This window comes from Pseudopodoces humilis, chromosome 11, assembly GCF_049639895.1.
Source record: "Pseudopodoces humilis isolate 2021_Gansu_Grassland_sample_001 chromosome 11, ASM4963989v1, whole genome shotgun sequence".
Lineage (NCBI taxonomy): Eukaryota > Metazoa > Chordata > Aves > Passeriformes > Paridae > Pseudopodoces > Pseudopodoces humilis.
The window spans coordinates 22,716,580-22,743,056 of NC_142210.1; the positions used below are offsets into that span (position 1 = coordinate 22,716,580).

The window sequence follows — 26,477 nt, forward strand, 5'->3', positions numbered from 1 at the left end:
CCTCCATGCCCTGCGTCCTGCCACTCAATTTTTTCCTCTGCTCCTGTCCACCCACATCCCATCTCCTTCTGTAGCAGGAAAACACGACACGTTAGAGAAATTGTGGGGCTTGTATTTGGTTTTTTCTCTTCTGATTCAGTAGTGTAATAAACAATGTCTATGGAACCATAATGTAAAAAATCCCAGCCAGTAACTCCAATTTATTTCTCTTTTCAGGCATGATGGAGTTCAGTCTCTTTGGAATATCTTATGTAAGCTAATGAGTTATTAACTTATATTTAATTACTGTGATGCTGTACATGATAATACAGTTTTCCATTTGGGTTATTCTGAAAATTTCAGACAGGAGCTGATATCTGTGGCTTCTTCAAAGACGCCGAGTACGAGATGTGTGCCCGCTGGATGGAGCTGGGTGCATTTTACCCATATTCAAGGAATCACAACGAGAAAGGAACACGGGTGAGTTGCAATTTTTTTAACAATTCTTGGCAGCTGGGCCTTTCCAACACACAGGCAAAACCAGCCAGAACAATGCACAATTGCCCTGGCTCAAAAAAAAGAAAAAGTACATTCCAAGTCAAATGGAGGAGAAAAGAACACTTTTTTCACTGTCATTATTTCTATGAAAATTTTCATTGTCATTATTCCTATGCTGGCTCTGCTGTGTGCCTCCCCATCACCTGGGAGGTTTTGTGCCCACAGAGGGGCTGCTCTGGGACTTGGACACTTGAAGGAAGTTCCAACTTTGCTTTCACTGAATCAAACCCTACACATTTCCTCCTCTGTGCCATTTGGATTTCAATGAGCTACAGCAAGGCTAAAATGGAGATTTTATGGCAAACACACTTCAAGAAACAGAACTGACCTCGGCGCTCTCAGCCCTAATTGCCCATAATTATACAACAAATGAGAAAATGGGGCAGTGTAATAAGATGCTGGAGTGAGACTCAGGAATTTCTGTGCTTTGCACGTTTGCCACCATCAGCTATTGTATTTCTGCTAAAAGGAGAGGGGAATAATTGCCTAAATGCAGGCTAAGGACTGGAGTGGAGAAAGCTGTAAAACAAGATAACTGGGAAAATGAAAAAAAAGGGAAACAGCACTTGTGTTCCAGGGAAAGCTTCAGGTCTAGCAGAGTGGAGCTATTTAGATGGCAAATATCTAATGGATTAAAGTCTCCTTTTCAAAGCTGGCTGCTTTATCTGGCAGCACACACCTTCCACAGGCCTGTGAAAGCCTTCAAAATGCAGATTTGGGGTTATCGTGGTGCTCCCAGCATCACCCAATTTGCCAAGGTATTGTTCCATACATTTAATAAAGATTTGAGGCTCTCCTGACACCAGTCCTTGTTGCCTCGGAGTCCTGCTGCGAGTGTGGGAGCAGAGGGCTGATGGATGATGGACCCTGGGACGTGTCACACCTTGGGGACACTTTGCAGTCAACATTTTTACTGTTTCCCCTGGGGTTTTACCAGCATTCCTCTTCCTAGTTCCCCTCCTGGGGCTGACAGTGACAGCCACGGTTTTCACTTGCTCTGTAGTTGAAGAATAAATAGAGATGCTCTGCTTCAGCGGAGAAAGTTCCTTGGTTCGTTTTCCTGCTTTGATTTGGGTTTTTTAGCTTTCTCAGGCAGTCCAACACAGCTTCTCTAACAACACTCTCTTTCAGAGGCAAGATCCTGCTTCCTGGGATGCCAAATTTCATGAGATTTCCAGGAATGTGCTGAACATCAGGTACACCCTGCTACCTTACCTCTACACCTTGCTGCACGACGCCCACGCCCACGGCAGCACCGTGATCCGCCCCGTTCTCCATGAGTAAGTGCAATTCCCCTGCTCCCCTCCGAAAGAATTCCCATTAAAACTCCTCTGGTTGTGTCCCCCTAACAACAGAGTCCTCTCTTTGTTACAGCATTTCCCCCTTCAATAAAAAAACAAACAAAAACAAAACAAAAAACCAAACAAACAAAAAACCAAACAAGTCTTGGCTGGGGAAAAACGGAGTTTTTTGCGTGTGTTGATTTGTTTTTTTCGAAGAAACTCAGAAAACAGTGGCTCAAATTAAAAAGTCTGTCCGAGATTCTACTATTGTAAATAATAAGCATAAGACCTTCAGAGTTTTGTTGTCCCAATGTACTGAAAAGCAAAAGCAAAGAAATGGACAAAAAACCCCAAAGCTAAGCACTAATTTGCGTTTCTCTAACGAGTGCCTGGATCTTTGTGCAATATTAATTGATCTGAGTCATTAATAGCAACAACAAGGAAACAGATACTAGAAGAAATAGGTGAAATTACTGACAGAAGGGTCTTCAAGGAGGAACTTTTTGGGAAAGTTCAGCTCTGGCTGTCTCATCCCGACAGGTTTGTGGAGGACAGGAAAACGTGGGACATCGACGAGCAGTTCCTCTGGGGTCCTGCCCTGCTCATCAGCCCTGTGATGAAACAAGTGAGCTTTCAAGCATTTACTCCTAAAATCAGTTTGGTTTAGCTCCACTTTTTGATTTGAGGTGCCTAAAATTTGTGTGTTTAATTGCAGGGTGATCGGAGTGTGAACGCGTATTTCCCCAATGCCCGCTGGTATGATTACCACACGGTAAGTCATCCCAAAAAAATTGTATTTTAACACTTGTATTTTCTGTCTTTTCCCAGTGCTGAGTGTGGCAGAGAGGTGGGAACACTCTCCTGCCTAATTTGCATTTAATATAAGTTCTTAGAAACATAAAATCTACTCAGCTGATTAAAGAAATAATAAAAATCCTCGATTCCTTTATAATAATGTATAATAACATGACCAGAGTTATGATAAATGAAAAGGTGAAGTAATACCTTTAATTTAGAGTTCTTTTCACTTTTTGTAACCCTCAAATGATACACAGAAGGTTTTTGTAATGGAATGCTCTAATAAAGAAAGAAAAAAAAATGGGTTTTAGCTGCGTAATTTTTCCCAGAAAAAGATTTGGAAACAGGAAGAGCAGGTTCAAAACTGCCTTCATTAATCACAGGTTTGTGTTTCATCCACTTGGCCCCTCTGGTTCAGCTGCCATCACCCATGGGCAGGCCAGGCTTTTACAGAGCCAAAATTTCAGGGTTCCTCTTATTAACAGTTACTCCTGCAGTAACACCTAATTAACCTGTCTAGAGGAATATTATCATTTCATTCTGGAGGAAAACCGGGTAAAAATTCCTTTTTTTTTTTGTACATAGGACACAGATACTGGCTTTAGGGGACAGCTCCAAAATTTAGCAGCTCCTCTGGAGCACATCAACCTGCACATCCGAGGTGGATACATCCTGCCTTGGCAAAGACCTGCCAATACAACTGCTTACAGGTAGGAAGAAGTGAAAATTTTAGATTTCATTTGGTTTTTTGGGGGTTTTTTGGGCTTTTTTTTCCTAGTGGTCTTCAGCAGTAGGGGATGGGAAGATGGCTGTGGGAGGCCAGTTGGGTGGCGCACAACTTTTCTGTAAAGAAATTAACGTTTGGGGAATATGGAACGCGATTAGCTGAGGAAATTGAGAGAAAATTGTGTTTTCCACAGCCGGAAAAACCCGATGGGACTCACGGTGGCCCTGGATGACGCTCTGTTTGCAGAAGGACACCTTTATTGGGATGATGGGGTTCGCATTGGTACGTCCAGGGCTTCTTCCCTTCTTAAAACCCTTTTTTCTTTGCTGTGAGGATGGTTGGATACTGCCAAGTGAGGCTCCATCCCTGGGGATATTCAAAACCCAAATTCAAGCAGATAAAACCAAACCCAAGGATGTGAATTGAGAAGAGATGGACCAAACTCTGGGGTGTCCGAGGAGGAGCAGAGGGAAGGGATGGACTAGTGCCAAAGGCACCCCATTTCTGGGTGGCAGATCTGAACTCTCCTTCAGAGGCAGAACTGAAATGGAACCTGCAGAGCAGCGTTGCAGCAACACGACTCTTCCTGATTGAAGCCACACCACGCCGTGATTTATAGAATTAATATGTTGTACCAATGAAATTGTGCCCTGGGCCTGAGGCAAGGCAGATAACAAAGATTCCTCCTCAAACCTGTGGGAGCCATAACCATGGATCATGTGAGAGCTCTCACTGATCTCCTCAGCATGGCTAAATTTAAACCGTCTGCAGACAAGAGACGCGGAGCTGTCGCTTCTCCTCCCCACCCTTGTAACAACCACGAGTTCTGGCCCCAGATTCCCATCAGGAACGCAGGAAATGTGCCTTGCATGGAGACCCTCGTGGAGGGGGCAGTGTGCAGAGGCTGGAGGTGGATCTGGAGGTGCTCCACACCCACCGGCAGCTCCGGAATCCAGAACTGCTGGCCACGCTTGGGGAAATCTGATGATAAATGGAATTTGCAGGGATGGAGAGCAGCATCTCGCAGGGTGACACTGGCAGGAGTGGGATGGCAGGAGCTCCAAAACCAGAGATCAGCACGGCTCTGAGGGCAGCCACAGCTGAATTTACAGGGCTGGGAAATGCCAACAGTGATTTCAGAAAGGCAGCAGCCACCAGCACCGTCAGGTGTCACCTGGAATTGCACAGGGAATGCAGGGGCAAGCGGGAAATGGCTCTTCAGCAAGAAACAGAAACATTTTTCTCCTCATCTAAACTCCCCTGATCTTCCTAGTGCAACTTCTTTGCCTGCTTTTATATCTTAACCCTAAAATGTTCTCCTTTCACCTCCATTTCAACTTTATACACACTGAAAGTATTTTATATCTGATTGCATTCATCTTCTGAAAATGCAAAACTTCTCCTTATTTACATATAAATTCATCCCTTATATTTGTAAGGTGTCTATGGGCACAATCCTTGAGCAGATATTTTGATAATGTGTTAAATAAGGAGGACAGCAAAGATATTTTATTAAATTTCTTTCATTCTTTTTAATAGATGCATATGAAGACGGTGTTTACCTGCTGACATCATTTACTGCTAACCAGGTAATCTCATTAGCTCATATTTATTTAATAGTCACTTCAGGTTTTTTTTTTTTTTTGTATTTTTAACTATGGGTATTTTAATTTGGGTCTTCTTAATGTCTACATATCCCAACCTTACATTAAATCGTGCTCACAGATGATTAGGGTACAAGAAATGTGATTAAACTCTGTTAAGAATGAATTGAGGAGTGAATCTGAAGAGTATTGTTAAGTACAATTGTCAGATTTCACTTCTTACCATAACCACTGGAATATGTGGAAATAAATTAGGCTCTAATTATAGGGACTTTTGGCTTAAAAGAAAAGCCCTTTCTGTTGTAGGAGAAAACACACTTTCTTATTTCATTATTTTCCAGTGTGCCACAATGTCTCCTAATTTTATCCACACTGTTCTTTCTTCTCATTTAATTCTGTCTTTGTCAAATAAGAGTGTTAATTGCTGTGGAAGGGAGTTTGTTTTGCTAACACTCAATATTTGCAGTTGTAAGGAGATTATAAAATAAAAGCACCTTTCCCTGCTCTTACAAAAACTCGTTAAGGAAAAGCCTAATTACAGAGGTCTTGAATCAACCAAAAATGAAACACTCACCCTCTGAGCACTAAATACACGGAATTATGTCACAGCACATTTGTGGGGGGATCTGGGCGCATCCTAAGGGAATCCAAAATCGACTTAAAATGACAATAAGTGAAGGAGAGGGGGCCTGTGAGTGCTGAGGGAGGGGATGGGCAGGCAGGAGCTGCTCTGGGAGGGCAAAAAGCAGGAGGAGAAGAGCCTGGAGCAGCTCCCACAGCAGCTGGAAGGTGAGACTGGGGCAGGGAAGAAAGGGTTTGTCCTGCAGCTCTCGCTGCCCAGCCAGGGGTGGAGAATTTCTTGTTGCTTCACTCCTCACATCAATCAGCTGAGTGGCAGTGAAAGCACAGCAGAGCCCAGGGTTTGGCCAGGTTAACACTAATATTTTATGTTAGAATATTTTAAGCTTTCAGTATTTGAAAAATAAAGAACAACACACAGGTATTGGGGAAAAAAAATCAGAAAAAGAACCTGAAGACAGCAAATGAAAGCTCAAGTGGACTTCACAGGATTACAGAGCGGTTTGGGTTGGGAGGGACAGTAAAAGTCACCTCAGTTTGGGCAGGGACACCTTCCACTGTCCCAGGCTGCTCCAAGGTCTGTCCAACCTTGGACACTGCCAGGGACCCAGGGACAGCCACGGCTGCTCTGGGCTCGCACCAGCCTAATCCCAATCTCTGGGATTTGTCTTCTCCTCTTCCTTTCAGACCATTTTGGAGATCACAGTTCCACACCAGAATTACACCGACCCAAACAACCTGATGTTCACCGAAATCAAGGTGCTGGGGGTGCCCAGCGAGGCCACTCGGGTGACGGTGACACAGAACGGGGGGACCCTCCCAGCAAACCCCACCGTGGCCTACGACAGGAACAAGAAGGTGAGATGCTGCTTGAAGGGTTAAAAACATGATTTCCCACCTGCATTTCTGCCCTTAAAACTGCAGAGATTCAGCTGTGATACCATATTTAAAATAATGATATATTTAGCGTATTTAAAATATTTATATATTTACCATATTTGAAATGGCTGTGTATTTACCATATCTAAAATAGCTATAAAATTAGCATATTTATTTTTTTATATTAGAATATTTTAATTATTTGTATATTTACCATATTTAAAATATCTATGTAATTAGAACCTTTAAAATTTTTATATTAGGATATTTTAATTATTTGTATATTTACCGTATTTAAAATATCTGTGTCATTAGAACATTTAAAAATTTTATATTAGGGTATCTAAATTATTTGTATAGTTACCATATTTAAAATATCTGTGTAATTAGAACCCTTAAAATTTTTATATGAGAATATTTAAATTATTTGTATATTTATATTTAAAATATCTGTGTAATTAGAACCTTTAAAATTTTTATATTAGAATATTTTAATTATTTGTATATTTACCATATTTAAAATGTCTATGTAATTAGAACCTTTAAAATTTTTATATTAGGATATTTTAATTATTTGTATATTTACTGTATTTAAAATATCTGTGTAATTAGAACCCTCAAAATTTTTATATGAGAATATTTAAATTATGTGTATATTTATATTTAAAATATCTGTGTAATTAGAACCTTTAGAATTTTTATATTAGGATATTTTAATTATTTGTATAATTACCGTATTTAAAATATCTGTGTAATTAGAATGCTTTAAAGTTTTATATTATGATATTTAAATTATTAGTATATTTACCATATTTAAATATTTATGTATTTACCATATTTAAAATATTTTTACTTGGAACTTTTGAAATATTTGGATATTTACCATATTTAAAATATCTACACAATTATATACAATTAGCACTTTAAATTTTTTATATGAGAATATTTGAATTATTTGTATACTTACCATATTTAAAATATTTGCCATATTTAAATATTTATCTGTCTACCATATTTAAAATATACCATATTTCAGAAAGATGTACAATCTGCCATCGGGTAATGATTCTTTAATAGCATTTAATGACATTTCTGGCAGTGGATTTTGTTCTCTAAAAGTTTCCCTGCAACCTGGGAGCTGTGACAGGAGGAAAAGCATCTCTGAGATTCTGCTGTTGATCTTCTGATGGGGGGAAAAAATTCAAATGCACTGTTGAATTGCAGTGTATTCCAAATTTTGCTGCCTTTTAAAAATCCCTTTATTTTTAAAATAAAAGGAACCTCGGCTCTAAAAGAGCCAGTGGATGAAGGAAGGGGTCAGAGAGCCGTGGTCAGACTCCCAAATCTGTGCTGGTTAAATGATTAAACTGTGTTTGTAGTGATAGAAACACAAATGTAAAAGAAAAAAAAACAAAAAAGGAATAAATTCTTGCAGTTTAAAATAAACCAGTTTCTCCCTGGATCACAGAAAACACCGTGGATCTTTAGGTCTCGGCTGCTAAATGTGCATTTTGTGTTTTATCCCCAGCTCCTGACCATCACCAACCTCCAGCTGAAACTGGGCCAGAACTACACCCTGCAATGGAGCTGAAATGGGAAATGACATCGGCCACACCGCTGCGTTCTCCCGCATTTTTAAACCTACTTTTCAATTCTCAAAGGGCATTTTTTGTCATCTTGGAATACTCTTTCCCTCACAAGCACAGCAGCAGAGTCAGTTCATAGCCAGGAATTTTGTGTACAAAGCAGTCATGAGCCTGCTGTGGCATTTTAGGATAAGTTGGTTTTTCAAAGCTGAGAGCTGAAGGGAAAAACTCTGTTTTTTTCAGAGCAAAATTCCTGTCTGATTTCATATCTGATAAAATTTTGTAAAAAAGATGCAGCTGATGTTACTGAAGTAGATTTGAAGCCTATTTTGAAGTAATTTTCCCTATATTTAACTTCCATCTTAATTTTAATTACACCCATGCAAGCCATTATTCTGGAGAAGAATTTAAGGCAGGATAAAGCAGAAGCAAATGTTTCCAGATGACCAATTTAGCACGAAATAATGTTTCAAGCTGTTTATCTATAAAATATCCAGATACTTGAAAAAAGAATTTGAAGTTTGGGAGGGGGTTATATGACTTCAGCCACATTTGCGTTTCCTATGTTTTAACCTCAAGTTGTAAAATTAAACCTGAAATTTTAAGGTTAATTAATGAATGTTGGTCTCTGTTTATTTCACTGAAGGAAATGTTGTTGTTGTGTGTTTACTGTAATAATAATTCATGTTAAAGCCTCTTTTTATCCTAAGAGTGCAGCATTTGAACTAAAGAGATGGGGGAAAACATATTTACAATTAAAGTTGATGGGAACAAAGTGCTGCAGGAGGTGGGGGCAAGCTCCAGTGTTTTACATTTATTTCAATGATTGTTCTTTGCTTTAAAATGTTGGGGTACAAAACTCAATAGCCAGCATCTCATGGGTGCAATTAGAAATTTCCTGAAATTTCACTGTGAAATGATAATGAAGCTGGCAAAGATAATGATCATTTAGGGGTAATTTTATGTTTTATATTCTGACAAGTAAAAGTTGCCTGTTTCTCCAGAGCTGGCAGTGTCCAGCTGCTGAAGATGCAGACAGGGGTGAGGGGGTACAGAACCTTCAACCCACTCCCTCTCACTTTGTCCCACCATTTGCACCCTCCCCTCTGACACTGGAAACACTAGGGACAGCCAAAGGCTTCCAAAAAAAACAATTTTCCAATATTTATTTGGGGAAACAAATTGCTATCAGATTTTTCTTCAGTTTTGAGACCCTTCCAAGAAACCCCATTTCTCCTTATTTATTTGGGGAACCTGATTCTTGTTGTTTTCTGCATTGAGAGTCCCAGCACATCATCCTGAATCCCATGTTTCAGCCCCTGGGGAAGGTTTTACTGAGTTCCCAGGATAATAATTCCTAAGGAACTCACCCAGGCTGAGAAATCCCAGCTTCAAAACTCACTTTGGCCACCCCTGGGGTTGCTCCCTTGGGGTCTGTCCCACCCCACATTCTCTCAGACACCCTGGATCCAGCCCCACCACAGGAAATCCCATGAAAATCCCTCATTCTGAGCAGTGGGGAAGTTTCCAATTATTAATTTCCAATTATTAATTATTAATTAAACACCCTGCTCGTGCTGAAATGGGATTTTTTAATTCGCTCTCCTCGTGGTTTGACTTTCCAGCACTTGTGAAAAACAACACCCAGAGGTTTGAAACAATCCTGCTGTGTGCATCCCACCAGAAAATCCCTACTGAAGGCAAAAAGTCTTCCCTGAGAGCCGTAAAGTTCTGCATTCCAAACCTTTTTTCTGAGCTCAGTTTTGTTGGGACTCTTGGAATTTTGTTGGGACTCTTGGAATTTTGTTGGGACTCTTGGGATTTTGTTGGAACTCTTGGAATTTTGTTGGAACTCTTGTGGTTTGACAGCAGCTGAAGAGAAACGCCCAACCATGGCAGCTCAGAGGGAAAGGAAATGATGGAAAATCTTCTCTCATTCCATCAGTGCCATTCCAAAGGGTTCCCAAATGATCCCTGCACTGAAAAGGCTCCTCCTGGACCCAGACTTTGGGAGTGACGGGGTGGGGTGGAACAGGAGCAGAGAGTGCTGCACTAAACAGACACGGCTGGCCCCGGAATTACGATTCCACTCATGGAAAAGATAAAACCGTGTCACACTTGGCTGTGCTTGCTCTAATCAAACTGCCACACATGCACAGATAATTGGATTTTTCCTTGGAGCTGGAAGGAGCAGCTGGATGGCAACATCTGGCAGCACAGCTGGAGCGTGGTGGGATGGGGAGAGAGAGGGTTTTGGCACCTTTGGGGACTTCCCTTTCCCATTTCCTTTCCCTTTTCCTTTCCAAAAAAATAATTTTTGTGATTTTTGTCCTCTCAGCTGAGGAACTTCTGGGTTTTTTTTTCAGCCAAACCAGGAAATCTTTGATAAATGATGCAGAGCTGCAAGTTCCTCTTTACATTTCCTGGAAATGCCAATCTCCTGTGAGTTCCAAGGATTCAGACAAGCTTGGTGGTGTTTTTGATTACCAATACAGATACACTGCAATCTGAATTTTTGAATGATGATTATTTGCAAGTAAAATGTTACAAATTAATCCAATGCAATAATGCACTTCAAATGAACCCATGTGCAAAGTTTAAGTGTTTAAATACACATTTGGTGTATGTATGTATATAAATAATTCATAACTGCATGGTTAAGCGTGCACACTTAAGCATACTCTATGTATATTATTTATATTACTAATATTTTAAATTCTATTATGTAAAATAAGGGGTTTTTTTCCTTTATTATATGGTTGCTGTCACATTCAGGGTCATTCCAGTTGAATGTTTAATGCACATGAGGCATTATGCACATTATAATAATTATGGAATAAGAGATTCAGAAATGCTCCCTGACCAGTGGGTCCTTTTTAGGAACTTCAGGAGACCTTTCAGGTGGATGTAGCGCCCCATTTCCTCCCCCTGATATAAACCCCACACTCAGGGTCAGCCCAGAAAGGAGCTGATACTGAAATATTCCAGCTCTTTTTAAAAATGGATAAAATTTGCATTGAATAGTCAGTGCAGGGAAGGCAAAAAAACCCCAACAAAAACATTAAAGCAGAAAATCCAAAAATATCTGTTAAGAACATTATTTGCCATTAACTGAGTCTTGAAAGTACCACAGGGTTGGAGGAGAGCAAAGAATCTGATCAAGAGGATCCCTCCAGATTCATGGGATTCGGGAACAACCAGAAGAATCTTCTGTATTGAAGAGAAAATATTCAAAACTCCAGATCACCTCATCAGGACACAGCCACAGGAGCTGGAATTAGACCAGGTGTACCCAGGAATTCCTGTAACCATGAATCCATGGATAAAAATGTCCTTGTAGCCGGTTTTTGTACAATCATGGAATGGTTTGGGTTGGGGGGGAACTTTAAAGCTCATTTTGTTCCACCTTCCATTATCCCAGGGTTCTCCAAGCCCCGTCCAACCTGGCCTTGGGATCGTGGCTTTGATAATTGGGTAAAAATCTAGGACTGAGGAGTTTTGGACTTGGGATGAAACCAAAAGAGCTGCTGCCTGAAAATGACAGAACTTGGCAGGTTTGTGTTATTTTCTCCTGAATCTGGATGTTCTGGAGAGCAACAAACTGGGATGTGTTTGAATAAACTCAGCAAAGGGAAACCTGCAAAGAACTGGGCTCTGCTTCAAGCCCAGCCTCTTGTTATTGCCTTCACTAATAGATTTAATTCCATTGGTTATTAACAGATTAATGAGAAATTAAAATCAATTCTTATCAGTGTTTATGCTGTCAGATGAATATTTAATAAATGTAGTGACACTTTTTCTCCTCAGAACAGCACAACCCTGGACATCCCTTGAAGACAACAGCCACGAATCTCCTCTCTCCTTTGATCCCCACCGTCCTTCCCACGTTTCCCTCGTGTTTGGTAATGAAGGAAAACAATTTCCTGCATCCACAACCTCTCCAATTACTCTGTGCAATCCAATATTCCCACCCATGTTCCAGGGCAGGGATGCTGGGGAGGGAATTTTGCTCTTTTCCATCCAGGCAGCTCCTGCTTCCTCCGCAATATTCCAGCTCCTTTCATGGATCCCTGTCCCGCTCCCTCCTGTCCCCCTCAGCTCTCCCTGTCCCATTTTCCTGCCACCTTTGCCTCTGTTCAGTGCTCTCAGCTGTCACCAGCCTGGAGAAAATGCTTTTCCAGGCTCTGCTGTTCCATCTCTGCTTTAAACCAGGAAATATTTCCTCGGCAATCCTCAATGGATCGCGTTGGTTCTGCCCTTTAGAACCGGAAATGTTTTGGAGTGGAAATGGAAATATCCCATCCTTTGGAGAGCCTAAGCCCTTCCCACAGATCTTTCCAAGCAATAAAAACAAAGTTTGCCTGACTTTGAGAACTTCCCCTCACACAAAAGCCTTTTCCAAGAGTTTTAATTGAAGCCAAGCACCTATTTGGGTTACGATGTCCTATATTTAACTTGAATGGAATAATTTCTTTTCTTGTATTTAACCTTTGATCAGCTGCCTACCTTTGAACTCTGGATATCGATCCTCTCCTTGTTATCCTTGTCCCACTTCTCCTGGAGCTCTTGCATAACCTCAGGAATCAAAATAAAATTCTTTCCTTTTGCTGAAATAACTTTTTCTTTTTTGTTTTTTTCCAGAGGGATTGCTTGACTTTGTTCTTTTGTTTTTTAATGTAAATGCCACAGAGATCTGGACCACAATAATGGAGATGTTTGTACAGTTTTAAATCCAACACTGGGGGAATGTGTGGTTGCACAAGCAATAAAAATTAAAGAAAAACTCAAAACTCAGCATCAATTTATAAAGCAACATTAAAAATCCTGTCATGGTCTGAATTTTCCTCGTTTTTTTTTTTTTTTAGTATGACTTAGAATGATCTAAATTATGCAATTACCTCATTTCAAGTGCTTGCATTAAATGATTTCTTGCTTGAAAGTGATGCAGGTAAAAATCTTCCTTATTGATATTTGTTTCTAAATGATTTCCAAAGTGAATTTCTGTACTCAGAGTGCACAGATAAACAAACTGCCATCGATCCCCTTGTCCCCAAATCATTTCAACTACCCAGATCTAAGTGATTTATAAATCCCATGCCACTTCCAGGCTTGAGGCATGTCCAAAGGTGGTTTTCCCCTTTCTTTTTTTCCTTTTTCTTTGGAAATATCCTTTCATCCCACATCCCACCCCACTTCTTTCACTGTCATATCCCAGATGGAAAGTAAATATTTTCTTACCTAGGGACACAAAGAAATAAAACTGGTTTTTACAAAGACCAGCAAACAGCAAATCCTACACTCAGCCACAGCAGCTCCTTTGCATTTCCTCAGCATTCCTTGGGCCTGGATTTTCCCAGAATTTCACTGAAATCTCTGGAATTACACAAATAAACCCATCAGAGGACAATTTCCTTTTCATTTCCAGCAAGAGATTGTGCTGTTTCTCTGTACCCCAAAAACTTTGTTCAGCCCAAATTCCCATTCCTGGACGTCACTCCAGCCCTTCTTGGGCTGACTTCCCACAAACTGGAATTTTGGCTATTTCTTCACCTTTTTTTTATGCTTTCCTGCCATTCAAGAAGTGCAGTGTCCCATGCAGCAGAGCCTGAATCCCTTCCAAATTCAGATATTCCATGATTTAAATCCTCAGTACCAAGGAAATAGAAACCACTCATTAATATCTTATGAGAATAATTTTGGGTCAGGCTTTTTACCTCTCATAATGCATTTTAATGCACTTCTTATTGACTCTTCCATTAGAGCTCCACAGATTTTCCTTTTATTCAGTATTTCCTTGCAAGGGAATAAGAAAAGCTGGAATTCTCCACACCCTGTGACATAACTCCTGTGAGATTTTTGTATTTATTCCTTCTAGATGCCAGACTCACTTCCCACCATGCCATAAAGCAGATTTATCAGAATACAAATGCATATATGGGTTAAAATGATTTTTTTTCCCCCCTTAAATAAAGGGGGAGCAAAACTAAAAGAAGCTTTCAAAATAATGACAACGCAGTGAAAGTGTCCAATTTCAGTTATGTATTTCCAACATTCAAAGTTCCATACTGGGGAATGAATCAGAACTTTTTTGTTTTGTTCTGTTTTGTTCTGGTGGAGGAAGAGCAGCTGAGAGAGGAAATATTTTCAGCTGCAGGAAATGTGGCTTTCACACTCATCTGGAGCATCACCCTATAGATGTGTTTGTTATGATAAATATTTACATGTGCAGACATAAATATCCATATCCTGCAGAACTGATTATGTCAAAGGAAAATATTTGGGCACTTGGCAAAAAATCCTTTTCATTTCTGTCTCCTCTTTCTTTTCTCTCATTTATTTTATTTGTAAATGAAAAAAAAAAATAATGCACATTATATAAAATTGTATAAAATGTAATATATTTTAATATTAATTCCTGCATCTTTGAAGGATGTAATCTTCACACTATGGAGACTCTGTAAAAAGTCCACATGTTCAGTGGTTGTTTTTATTCAGACTTGGTTTTGTTTATATTTAATTTATTTATATTTATGCTTCATCTACATGCCCTGTATTCACGTATCTTCCCTGTGTAGGATGGATATAGGCAGTCTGCTTCCTTAATTTTTTGGAGATAGCTTTAAATAATAATGGAAATCCCTAAATAAAGCAGCATATAAGTCTGCATCTAAAAATAAAATAAAATAAAATAAAATAAAATAAAATAAAATAAAATAAAATAAAATAACTAAAATGAAATAAAAATTAAAATAAAATAATTAAATAAAAATTAAAATGAAATTAAATATAAAATAAAATAATTAATAAAAGTAAAATAATTTAATTAAATTAAATATAAAATAATTAAATAAAAGTAAAATAATTTAATAAAATTAAATTAAATATTAAATAAAATAATTAAATAAAAGTAAAAAATTAAATAAAAATGAAATTAAATAAAAAATAAAATAAATAAAAATAAAATAAATATAAGTAGCACATGTGCAGTAGCAAGGTTAAAAATGCTACATTCTGAATATCTGGGCAATTCCATTCAAGAATGAGGACAAAATAAATGCTTATTTTTCAGCAGTGTGATTTTTTTTTTAATTTTTAAGCACTTTTAAAATCTTTTTTAATATAAAAAAACCCTAAAAACCCTCTGTTGTTTTCAGTATCCTGGAAAAGCAAAAGTGGCAGCCGTGGACTTATTCCAAAATGAGTATGAGAACACCTCAGAAATGTTCTTATTCCAAAATGAGTGAGAGAACATCCCCAGGTGCTCACCAGAGGTAGCTCTGAGTATCTGCTGCAGCGGCAAACGTGATGGTGCTGCAGCAAATCCAGAGAATTTTCCAAGCAAGCAGCAGTGAGGAATGTTTCACATGGACAGGAAAGTCCCTCAGTCCCTCTCCTGCAAGGATCACACTCCTGTTCTTATTTACTTTATAAATATTATATTTACTTTAAATATTTAATTGGAGCAGGGCCCACGGAACACGACCCAGGGGTTTCACTTAAAGGTTTATTGCTGTCCTCCTGGAAGAGCAGGGACAGGAAAACGTGGAATTCTAGACTTGGTAATGTTGGAAAAGACTTCTAAAATCATCAGGTCCAACCATGACACGGCACTACCACCACATCCTGCTGAACCCTGTCCTTGGGCACCACATCCATGGATTTCCTGAACAATTCCAGCACGGGGATTCAACAATTCCAGCATGGGGATTCAACAATTCCAGCATGGGGACTCAACAATTCCAGCATGGGGATTCAACAATTCCAGCATGGGGACTCAACAATTCCAGCATGGGGACACAACAATTCCAGCACGGGGACACAACAATTCCAGCATGGGGATTCAACAATTCCAGCATGGGGACACAACAATTCCAGCATGGGGATTCAACAATTCCAGCATGGGGACACAACAATTCCAGCACGGGGACACAACAATTCCAGCATGGGGACTCAACAATTCCAGCATGGGGATTCAACAATTCCAGCACGGGGACTCCACCACCGCCCTGAGCAGCCCCTTCCGAAGCTTTGCAACCCTTCCCATGAAGGAATTTTCCTAAATATCCAATCTAAACCTCCCCTGGCCCAGCCTGAGGCCGTTCCCTCTCCTCCTGTCGCTGTTCCCTGGGATAAGATCCCAAACCCAGCTGTCCCCTCCTGGCAGGGAGCTGTGCAGAGCCAGAAATTCCCCCTGATCCCCCTTTTCTCCAGGCTGAGCCCCTTTCCCAGCCCCATTCCCTTCCCTGGATATCCTCCAGCATGAGGAGAGAGATAAGGAGGGACAGCCCAGGTGGAGCCTCCCAAAATCCCAAACTCTGCATCCCTGAATCCCTCAGCAGGGTGGGAGGGGTGAGGCAGGGAGTGCATCCCCAAGGCCACGAGCAGGGCAGCAGCACCAAGAGCTGCAAACGAGGGGGAAAAAAGTTTGCTTGTAGTATGTGAAAAATAGAAAAACTGGGAAAACTTAAAACTTCTCCTGTCTTTCTTTTTTTTTTCATCTTTTTTAAAATGCTAAGTCACAGATTTTAACAACAAGGGGTAGGGGGGGAGAAAGAACATTGTTGTTGAAACCAAAGAATTTCAACTTCCCAGTCTTCTTTATCGTTGTCAACTTCAGAAATTTCCACAGCCTAACAACATCACTTCAAAAGCACTTGGTCTAAACGAACACCAGATAATGAAAGAACATCTTTTAAGAATATTTCCAGGGACATAAAAACCCCCAGCAAGCTTCCACAAGCGACACTTTGACAAACGACGCTCCCAAAGAAAAAAAAAACAACCAAAAAAAAAAATGGAAAAATCTGGGCAGGGAACTAAAGCTGCTGGAGAGTGACACTTTCCCTCCTGCTAATTGACAACTTGGGGAAACAAAGCCACAAAAAGAGACACGTTCTGCTGTTCCTCCGGTGCCTGGAGCCTGTCGGGAGCTGGGATCAGCTTGGGTTTGATCTCCGGCAGCGCGTAGGGTTGAGGGGGAGCAGAAGGGATCTGCCTGCGAGGGCTGGCAGCACAAAGAGCTGAGAGAGGCAACCCAGGTGTGTCTGAGAGCCCGTGAGGAGCAGCCAAGGAGGCTGAAAAGGCAGAATTTTCAGTATTTTTAGTGTGCTGTGGTTTAATGGCGCGGCAGGGTCGCATCCGTGACAGCCAAGCGGGGAATGACTCCAGGGTGGGAAGTTGGGAGATGCTGGAGGCATCACTCGGGAGAGTGAATCACATCCAGGAGTTCTGCTTGGAGAAAAATGCAGGAATTTTGGCTAAAGAAGTGTTCAAGGCCAGGCTGGATGGAGGTGTGAGCAGCCTGGGCTGAGGGAAGAGTCCCTGTCCATGGCAGGGGTGAGCGAGAGGAGCTTCAAGGTCCCTTTCCAGCCCAAAACATTCCATGATCCTGTGATTCTGCTGACTCATTGGTTTCCAATAAATCCTGAATTGTTTTTGGTAATAAATCCTAAATTTTTTCCTAAAAATGGGGATTTTCCTTTTTCTCACAGTTCTGAGATCAGTAATTACTTGACATGCTTGCTCTAGAGCTCTCTCTATATTAAATATATTAATCTATATATTATATAGATTTATATATATAAATCCCACTATTACAGACTATTTTTGTCTTGTGAAAAAGATCTGAAAAATACTGAGCATTTTATTAACCCTTTTTAAAATCATTCTCTATGCAATCATGAGCCAGCCTTAAGTTTTATACTGGAAATTTCAGCTGAAATGATTACAAATCCCATGAAAAGAAATTTAGGTTTTAGCAGTCTCTTAAAAGACATTTTTTATTAAAATCAGAGATCCTACACCATCCAGATTAGATGCTCTGCTGCTTTTTTCTTTTCCTTTTATTTAGCAATAATCTTGTGTCTATCTGTACCAAGAGGGCTCTTAAAATTCTACCTTTACATGCAAGAACACTGCTCCAGTGGATTTTCCCCCCCCATTTTTATTTCTCTCTCACATAAAAACCAATCCTCCATGAACTTACCACCAGTGAGGCCATTAACAGAAAACAAAATGCACTGATGGAGATTTTAGTGCCGAGTTTCATGCTACAACCCAACCTCGTGGCTTGGTTAGAGGGGCAATAAAATCTGCCTTGTTCAGAAGCTGACACTTCCTTTTTATCTCTGAATCTCCAAAGGCTGGCCCGAGCAGTTTGGATGATTTTGCCATGAGAATGATGAGAAATTTTAAGGAAAAAGGCCAGATTTTTATATTTTGCATCAAAAAATAATGTATAGAGCATTCGGGTTTGTTATTTGGAATAGTGATCATGCAATTTAGCAAATTATTAAAAATAATGACAATTGCACACCAAATTCTGGGCATTTCCTCTCCAGGTTCTGCCATGCTGTATTTTGTTTCACTTTGCAGAGAATTATGTTTGATCTCCTGAAAAAAGATTAGCATCAAATATTAATAGTTCTTCCCTATGCAGAGTCAGAAGATGGGAAGTGTTTGACTGTTTTCCATCATTCTAATAAACTGTTCCGAAAAGAAAGAATTATGGAGTGTCTGAGGTGGTGAAAACATTGCAAAAAATGAGTCCCAGTTCTGAAAATCACAACAGAGAGCAAATCCAGACAAATTAAGAAGAACATTGGGGCTCTCCAGGTACAAATGCACCTTGTATATCCTTGTATTTCCCTAAATACCAGAGCACTTCAGGCATTTTTTTACCCTTTCACCCATTTTGGGGGTTCTGTGGGAGGCAAGTAACAGGAATGAAAGCTGCCTTGAGGTCTGAGCACATTGTTTTGAAACGCCACCCACAGAAGTTCACGTAGATCTCAAATAAATGAGGTGAATGAAACCCTGTCTTTCAAAAAGGAGATGGGCAGAGCCCATCATTCACCAGGAACTCGTTTGCCTTCTCTGCAAGTTCAAAATTTTGCTCTTTTGGCAGGAATTATTGACTTTGAACACTTCAGGTACAGACTGATTTCACAATGTGGGTAGGGAGGAACTCGGCCTCCAGATCAGCCTGGAATTCTGGGGACAACTCTGTGTCACCTCTAGACCTCATCACCTCTTTCCTTTTTTTGGATGCACCTGAAGGCAACCAGAACAAAGTTCAAATGGCTCAAATTCCTCAGAAACGTGCATTTCCTTCCTGAAAGGCTTTTAAACAAGAGCTGACTGCAGGAAAGCAAATACAACAGCTCCCTTAAAAACGGAGCCGTTCCTTCCGTAACATTTTAGATCAAATTAATGATTTAATGAGTACAAGAACTGCTGCTATCAGGCTTCCACAGCACTCCCAAAAAAGGAGTAGGTGGCTGGGAAAAAACCTGTGGAGAATCACTGCTCACACAGACATGGCAGAGCAGAGTTCCAGCTCTCGCCAGCGACGGGAGCAATAAAGTCTGACAAAGATAATGCAACAAACATAATGGTTTGCTTTGCATCTTAAATAGATAATGAAGCAACCAGAGGCAATAGATCCAGCAGTTACTGTGCTCAGGGCTCCATAAATTACAGCTCAGAGCAGCAGGATTTACTGTGCTAATAAAGTTAACAGATGACCGAATTCCGGAGCTTTTACTCACTGGTCATGTTCTCCCCATCAAGTTGGGGGGGTCGCTCCCAGGAGTGAGGCAACAGAAAAGTTTGGAATAGTGGAGCCAAATATGAGTTGAAATTATGTTCTGTGGGTAGGAGGAGGTCATCTTTAGGAATTGTGAATCAAGTGCTCCCAGAGCAGGTCCCACAGGAGCTTCCTTCTCCCTGCACAGCTCCAGCCCGCAGGAGATGGCTCCAGGCACTTCTCCCTGGCCTGACCCACGTCAGCCCCAAGGACTCAACGATTCCACTCTGTTTCTGTTGGAACAACCCACTCTGGGGTTCCCCTCACCTCCTTCTAGCTGCTCACACAGCTGAACAAACCTCCCCAGCTCCTCCAGCTGCAAGAAAGCAGCTGGAATTAGAGCATTGAGAGCACTGGAGCAAAACCCATTTCTCCTGATTTGGGGAAGCATCTCAGGAGCAGAAGGGAAGCAGAAGGGTTGCCCAGAAGTTGCAGATTCATTATTCCAAGTGTCCCAGGCCAGGCTGGATGGGGCTTGGAGCAGCCTGGGCTCATGGAAGGTGCCCCTGCCCATGGGACCGGAGGATCCTTGAGATCCCTTCCAACCCAAACCATTTTGGGATTCAGTTCGGACAGGGATGAGCTCCCACAACAACGAGGGGGAGATAAACAACCAGCCAACAGCAGCTGAGGCTCAGGCTGAAATGAAACAGCCTTGTACCTAAATGTTCCCGTTCTATTCCCACCAAGAAAATCCTCTTGTCATAATTTAATTACACCTAAGAGGACATTACACCTCAGCAGAGGCAGGGAATTCTGAGAACGCGGTGTCAGAGCTGATGACATTATCTGAGCCACTTCTGATGGGATTAATGTTGTTTAAGGGAGCTGAGGAGAATTTAGCTGCACGAGATAGAACAGCAACAGAACAACAGGTCCAGAGGGTGAACACAGCTCTTCCAGGCAGCGGTGGATAATTATGAAATGTAATTATCCTTGGAGTTTCTCAGGGAAAAGAGCAAGGCTTGATAAAATTTTAGCACATTCTTGCTGTTGGGAGGGAAAGAAAGGGAATAAAAAAAGGACATTTCAAGGAAATTAAAAACCTAAGGCAGCAGGTTTGAAATACTGAACGCTGGGATTTGACAGGTCATTTAAATACGTGAAAATGTTATTTAATTCATGTAACCTAAAACTGTACAAATAAAAGTAAATAAGAGGGAAGAGGATTATCTTACAGATGTGTGGGTGTGCATGTAGGATGGGAATTTTAAAATCTAGAACTAATCAGTGGCTAAACCCAAGACAGAGCCCCCCTCTCCCTGCTGGTGGCTTCTCCCCATCCCTCAGATCCATCCCATTCCAGCAGCTCTGGCATGGAGCGGATCCAACCCAGGTGCAATTTCCTGAACTTTTCAAAATATCCTGAACAAAATTATATTAAAAAACCCACATGGAAAAGGAGTAAGACAAAGAATCCTATTTATTCTCTTCCCCTTTACTCCTGCACTAAATTCTGAGTAGCTCACACTGGCATTGCCCCAATGGGATTTAAAATTTATTTTCTATTATCAATTGTGAAAAAGAATAAAATAATAGAAGACACTGGCTATGGCTGCCAAAATCACCAAACAAAGTGGATAAAGCAGCAAAATGCTTCTCCACTCCCTACTACTCACTTTGAAATAACTTTTTTGCAAACAGCAAAGATTAAATAATATGAACAATGTGCTCCCTCTCTGTCCTCTCCACTTCTACACACAGAAAAAAATGGGATGGGCTTTGCTGAGGACCCTGGAAGCACAAAGGAAGCTGTAAAGGAAAATATTTTAAGAGAGACTTTTTTTTTTTAATAACTCTCTTTTGAAATATTTCTAAATATTATTTTAAAATAACTACCATTTGGAGACAGTTCAATTCCAGAAAAGGTGACTCCTCAAAATTGTGGTCTCAAATTCCAAAATTCTGCTCCTTGGCATTGTCCCAGCACTGTGACTCCACCTTATCCATCTCCAATTTAGGACAGGTGTTGTGGGGTCAGAAATGTGTGATGCTGCAGAAACAGATGTGCTACAAAATGTGCACATCTGGAGCATCCCTCGCCTTTTGTCGCTTCAGATCAGCATTCTCATGTGTGGCTCTGCACGGCTGGGGACGTTCTGATGAATCTCTTTCCGACAGAATTCTGCATAAATGGGAAAGAACACATGGAATTTTGATTCCAGCAGATCAGAATCACACAATGCAATCAAGGACAGATTAAAAAACATTCTCTGTGAGGTTCATCAGGAGTGCCTGGGGGACACATCCATTTTTGTCATTTGGTGTCCCCCTCAACAATAAAACCCTGCCAGTTGTCAAGGTGTCAAGGTGTGTTGGCTTCACAATGAGCAAGGGAAGGCAAAACCTTCTGGAGGAGCACAGGAATAGAAATGCTGCAAGAGAAAAGAAAACGTTGGCTTATCAGGCGTTTTTCAACATTTACTCAGATCAAGCCTCTAAAAATAAAGATGTCTGCCTTTCCCACTAAATTAGCCTCAGCCAGGGATTCTTGTCAGATACATACATTACATAAAGCCAAAAAGAGCCTTAAAAATAGAAGAAAAATAAATAAACCAAAAAACAGAAAGCCAGCAAATCTCTTGCTTTGAAAGGAGAGATTTGCTTTCATATACATAAATACAAATGAGTCTTTTATCCTGGCATGTGTAGCCTTAATTAGAGCTGGATGTACAGGAATTTCCAGACACTACACAGGAGGCGTCAATACAGATCACAAAGTACATCTGGATGGGTGCACAAAACCCCTGGGTGCAGCAATTCCTGCTGCAGAACAAATGTTTGTTCCTTACTCATACCTGCTGTTCTTAAAAACCAATTAAAAAATCAAAAAAATCAATCAATCCTGCACTGAGTATTTAATGGAGAGATCATTTAGAATAAGTATCTTCTCTAGATGGTGATTTATTTTTCTTTTCTCCTGTAAATTCATTTATTCTACTATAAATAATTTTGAAGCCTGTTTGCACTTAGTGCAGCACCAAAGTGGAATAATTTTTTACCATCTGGGTAGATTTATACCCCCTGGTACATTCCCATCCTCATTATCCATGGAACTGGTTGGTTTTGTCCAGGGAAAACTCAGGCACAAACTGAACATCCTGGACTCATCTCCATGGGAATTCCAGAAGGGAAAGGGAGAGAAAGGAAGGACAGACAGACAGAGGAATTGCTACAGCAATTGATTTCAGAACTGCAACCTCTCAGGAGGGAAATCCCCAGCAAAGGGAAAATTTGGGCACAAACTACCCTGGAAAATAATTAGAGATTTTTGGAAATACAGCAGGTTTAAATAAATATGTACTTTTATATAAATATATTTTATAGATATACATTATATTATTAATATAGTTTATTAATATATCATTAATATATAGTATATATAAAATATATACTTTAATTTTTATAAATAATTTTAATACAGATTTTAATTTTTTTATTGTAAAAACACTATCACCTCCCACACTGACAATGGGAATGAAGAGAATTTTTTTTCACATTCAAAAATTTTCAGAGATCTCACCCAAAAAAACTTCAAATTTAAAGCCAAAACGAATTTAAACCCAGTAGGAAACCCAATTCACGAGCAGTGAGCACCAAGATTCAGTGTTTTAGATATATTTAGATAAAGCAAATGCATATTTAAGATCTGCTCCATTAACAGCAATATTTGTAATCTCATCAACCTCTGTGCCATTCCCTCCGGGCAGGATGGGATTTTTAACCCTGCAGACCACGGACAAAATGCAGGTGTAAAAACAGATTTTGTGGAAAAATGCAGATTCAGGTCACCAGAACTATTTATATCTAATTCACAAGATTGTCTCATCTGAGGGAAAAAAAGAGTTTTGAGCGGACATCAAAGGGCTTTTTTTGTTGTTTCAACATTTCAAAGCGAAATTGTTGCTATTTTTTACTTCCCATGTTTCATTTCAAAGTACTCCTTTCTTAAAGAGTAAAACACGAAGACATTTGGAAGATTTTTGTTTTGTTACAGGAGCTAATGAAAATAGTTTAGACTGACAGAAAACAAGCCAGGAGCTGTCTCAGGCATTTTGGGCTCACCTGGCAAAGCAAGCAGTGTTTAGTGATTTATTTCAGAACTTCCCAAGTCAACTGAAATTATAAAAATATGAAAAAATAAAGCACATCACTTGACAGTAATGTAAAATAAGTAAAATACACTCAAATGGTCATAAATTATTAGAATGTGAGTGATGCCTGTCCTCAAATTATATTTTAATAAAGTTTTCTTTTAATTTTCTTCATTTTTACGGAGTTAATATCAAATAACAGGAATCCAAGCAAACACCTGCTGGTCTGTGCTGACATTTCAGGTTCTCATATTAGGCATGAGTATTAAAATTATATGTATTTATATATTTTTTTTTATTTAAATATTTATAACGTGCCTTTTATTTTCTATACTCATGCTAAACGTTTTAATTCATATTTGCTATTCATATTTATTTGTGTCTAACTACAGACATTTCACACCAACATCTTTACAGAACAGCATGAAGTGTGGAGAGGAAATCTGAGGTTTTGAAGTCACTTCTCTTCCTTGGCCACACAGATGGACGTGGCAGAGTTTGGGAGACTTGAAATGTGTTTTTTTCTTTCTTTTCCCTTTTCCTTTCGAGATCTTTTTTTCCCTTTAGGATTCCATGACCTATTTGCTCAGGAATTTGCTGTTTGTGGGGAAGGAGCTGCCTGCCTGTCTGCCTGGAACAAAGGCAGCTTGATCACAGCTGCTGTTCTCAGCCAGAAAACTCACAGGGAACATCACTCCTCAACACCTTCCTTGGAGGCACAAAGCCCAGCAATCCCTGCTCTTAACCACACAAACCCAGGAATATTTGGGAATTCTGTCCCTGGGGCCCAGCAGGGGAAGGACCTGGAGCAAACCCAGAGGAGGCACCGAGATATCAGAGGGATGGAGCAAATTCCAGGGTGGTAGGATTGCTTTGAAAGCCTAAAATGAAATAAAAAACTTTACAGACTGCACTCCAGAAGAAAAAGGAAAGAACAAAGTCTGTGAGAGTCAGTCTGACATGGGAATTAGACCCTAAAAAGGAACTGGGATTTTACAGCAGGACAAAGACTCAAACTAAACTTCAGGTATGGAGAGTTCCTTAAAGCTCACGGGGAGAAGCAGCACTCCAAACCTAACAGAGAGGAAATAAAACTCCATTTCTCAACTGTATTTGCACTGAGAAGGAAAAACATGCCAGCAGGAGACTTCTCCTTCAGGATGAGTTTCCAGGGAGCCACCAACTTCCCCAGGCAACAGCACAAATCCTGCAAGAGCTCACAATCCCCATTCCACACCAGAATCTCCGCATTTTGATGCTGCTCTGATTCAATATCTCAACTCACTGGGACAGATTTCGTTGAGGATCTCACAAAGATCGTTTTGTAAATTGCTGTGGGACCATTTTGTGCAGATGAGAGAGCTGAAAGCCAAAAAATAAAGGATTAAAGAGGCTGGATTGTACAGAGTGCAGTGTGCATGCAGAAACACGTGTGTACACAGAAACATCACACTTCAGCTCTCTCCCAAATGCTGTGAGAACAAAAATAATTACAGTTCACAACGTTAATTAAAAGACTCCAGGTTTGCTACTTCTCAACCCTTTTCTTTTTTAAATGTTGAGGGAAAAGTGGAGCATCTGATGCAGGGAACTCTTCCGACTTAGGCAGTTACGGAAATCTCAAGAATTAATTTGAATTTGTGCTTTTTATGTTTTCTGTAGCTTTCTTCAAGGCTGGTAATGAAAACGTGGACCACGGATTGCACAGAGATCATTTCCTGAAGGCTCTGCTCAGCTGGCCTGGCAGTAAATCTCACTCCTGCAGAAATACAAGGAATTTTTACTTCTTCAACACCCACCAGGAAAGCCAGCTGAATTTTTTTTCTTTTTTACTTCAAAAACTCAGCCCCTCAACTTTTAAACTTCTCTCAGAGATGCAGGGTGATACCACAACTTGTTCAGAAGCCTATATGGATTTAGGAAATGAATTTCCTTGGGTTGTCCTCAAATCCAGGCTGTCCACATTAGGCTTAAGGGGGTATCTGCTCAGGGGAAAGCACAGAATTGTATTTACCACACAGGTTATTCCTCTTGGAAAGCAAAAGAAGAGAGAAACAGACAGAAATTGTCTGAAGGAAATGTCTTTACAGCCACAGTCACCCACGATGTATTCCTACAATTTGAAAAATAACCAGGAATTGGGAAATTTCTCATCAGGATTCAGCTGATGCCAGGGAGTGTCACCAGTGTCCCATGGAATTATGTAATGTGCAAAGAAATGTAGGGAAAGAGCATTTGGGAGACACCACCAGTCATGTTCAATACACCAAAAGCTCCATCTCAAAGGCCTGGAGATCCCTGAGGAGGTTTTTAAAGAACTGGAATTTCCAGGATTCCACCCATGCCCCCAGTCCCCGCATTCCTGGGCTGAGGTAAGCCCCACACCTTCAGGATTCCTGCCACATCATTCCTTTATTATCCAGTGGGAAATGGGCTCCAGCTGTGCCAGGAGAGGGTCGGGGGGGATATCAGGGAAGATCTCTTCCCTTGGGGAGTGACCAAGCACTGGGGAAGGCAGGGCAGGGGTGGATCCACCAGCCTGGGGTGCCCAAAAACCAGTCCAGGTGTCCCTTTGGGATATTGGTTTTGTGGGCAGGGTGGGGTTCAGTTAGAAGTTGGATTGGATAATCTTGGAGGTGTTCTCCAACCTTAGCAACTCCATGATTCCTCCCTATTTAAAGCAAGAGCAGTGAAATAACCCCAGTGACACATTTCGGGTTGTGACACCACCGTCCCTACATTCCATCCCCATGGAATGCCAGCACAGCCCTGGAGTGCTGGGCAAAGCCAGCCAATAAGATAA

General features: G+C 40.5%; 1 protein-coding gene across 1 annotated transcript in view; it reads left to right on the top strand.

Moving 5' to 3' along the window:
- The window catches only part of SI (sucrase-isomaltase), a 45,256-nt gene extending 36,644 nt beyond the window's left edge, over window positions 1-8,612 (top strand). Inside the window, exons 39-48 of the mRNA XM_088060979.1 lie at window positions 217-251; window positions 343-459; window positions 1,669-1,817; window positions 2,361-2,445; window positions 2,536-2,592; window positions 3,204-3,328; window positions 3,539-3,627; window positions 4,885-4,934; window positions 6,216-6,386; window positions 7,936-8,612. Coding sequence (XP_087917105.1) covers window positions 217-251; window positions 343-459; window positions 1,669-1,817; window positions 2,361-2,445; window positions 2,536-2,592; window positions 3,204-3,328; window positions 3,539-3,627; window positions 4,885-4,934; window positions 6,216-6,386; window positions 7,936-7,998 — 941 coding nt within the window. The 3' untranslated portion in view covers window positions 7,999-8,612. The remainder of the gene's footprint in view (window positions 1-216; window positions 252-342; window positions 460-1,668; window positions 1,818-2,360; window positions 2,446-2,535; window positions 2,593-3,203; window positions 3,329-3,538; window positions 3,628-4,884; window positions 4,935-6,215; window positions 6,387-7,935) is intronic.
- Window positions 8,613-26,477: the final 17,865 nt, after the last annotated feature.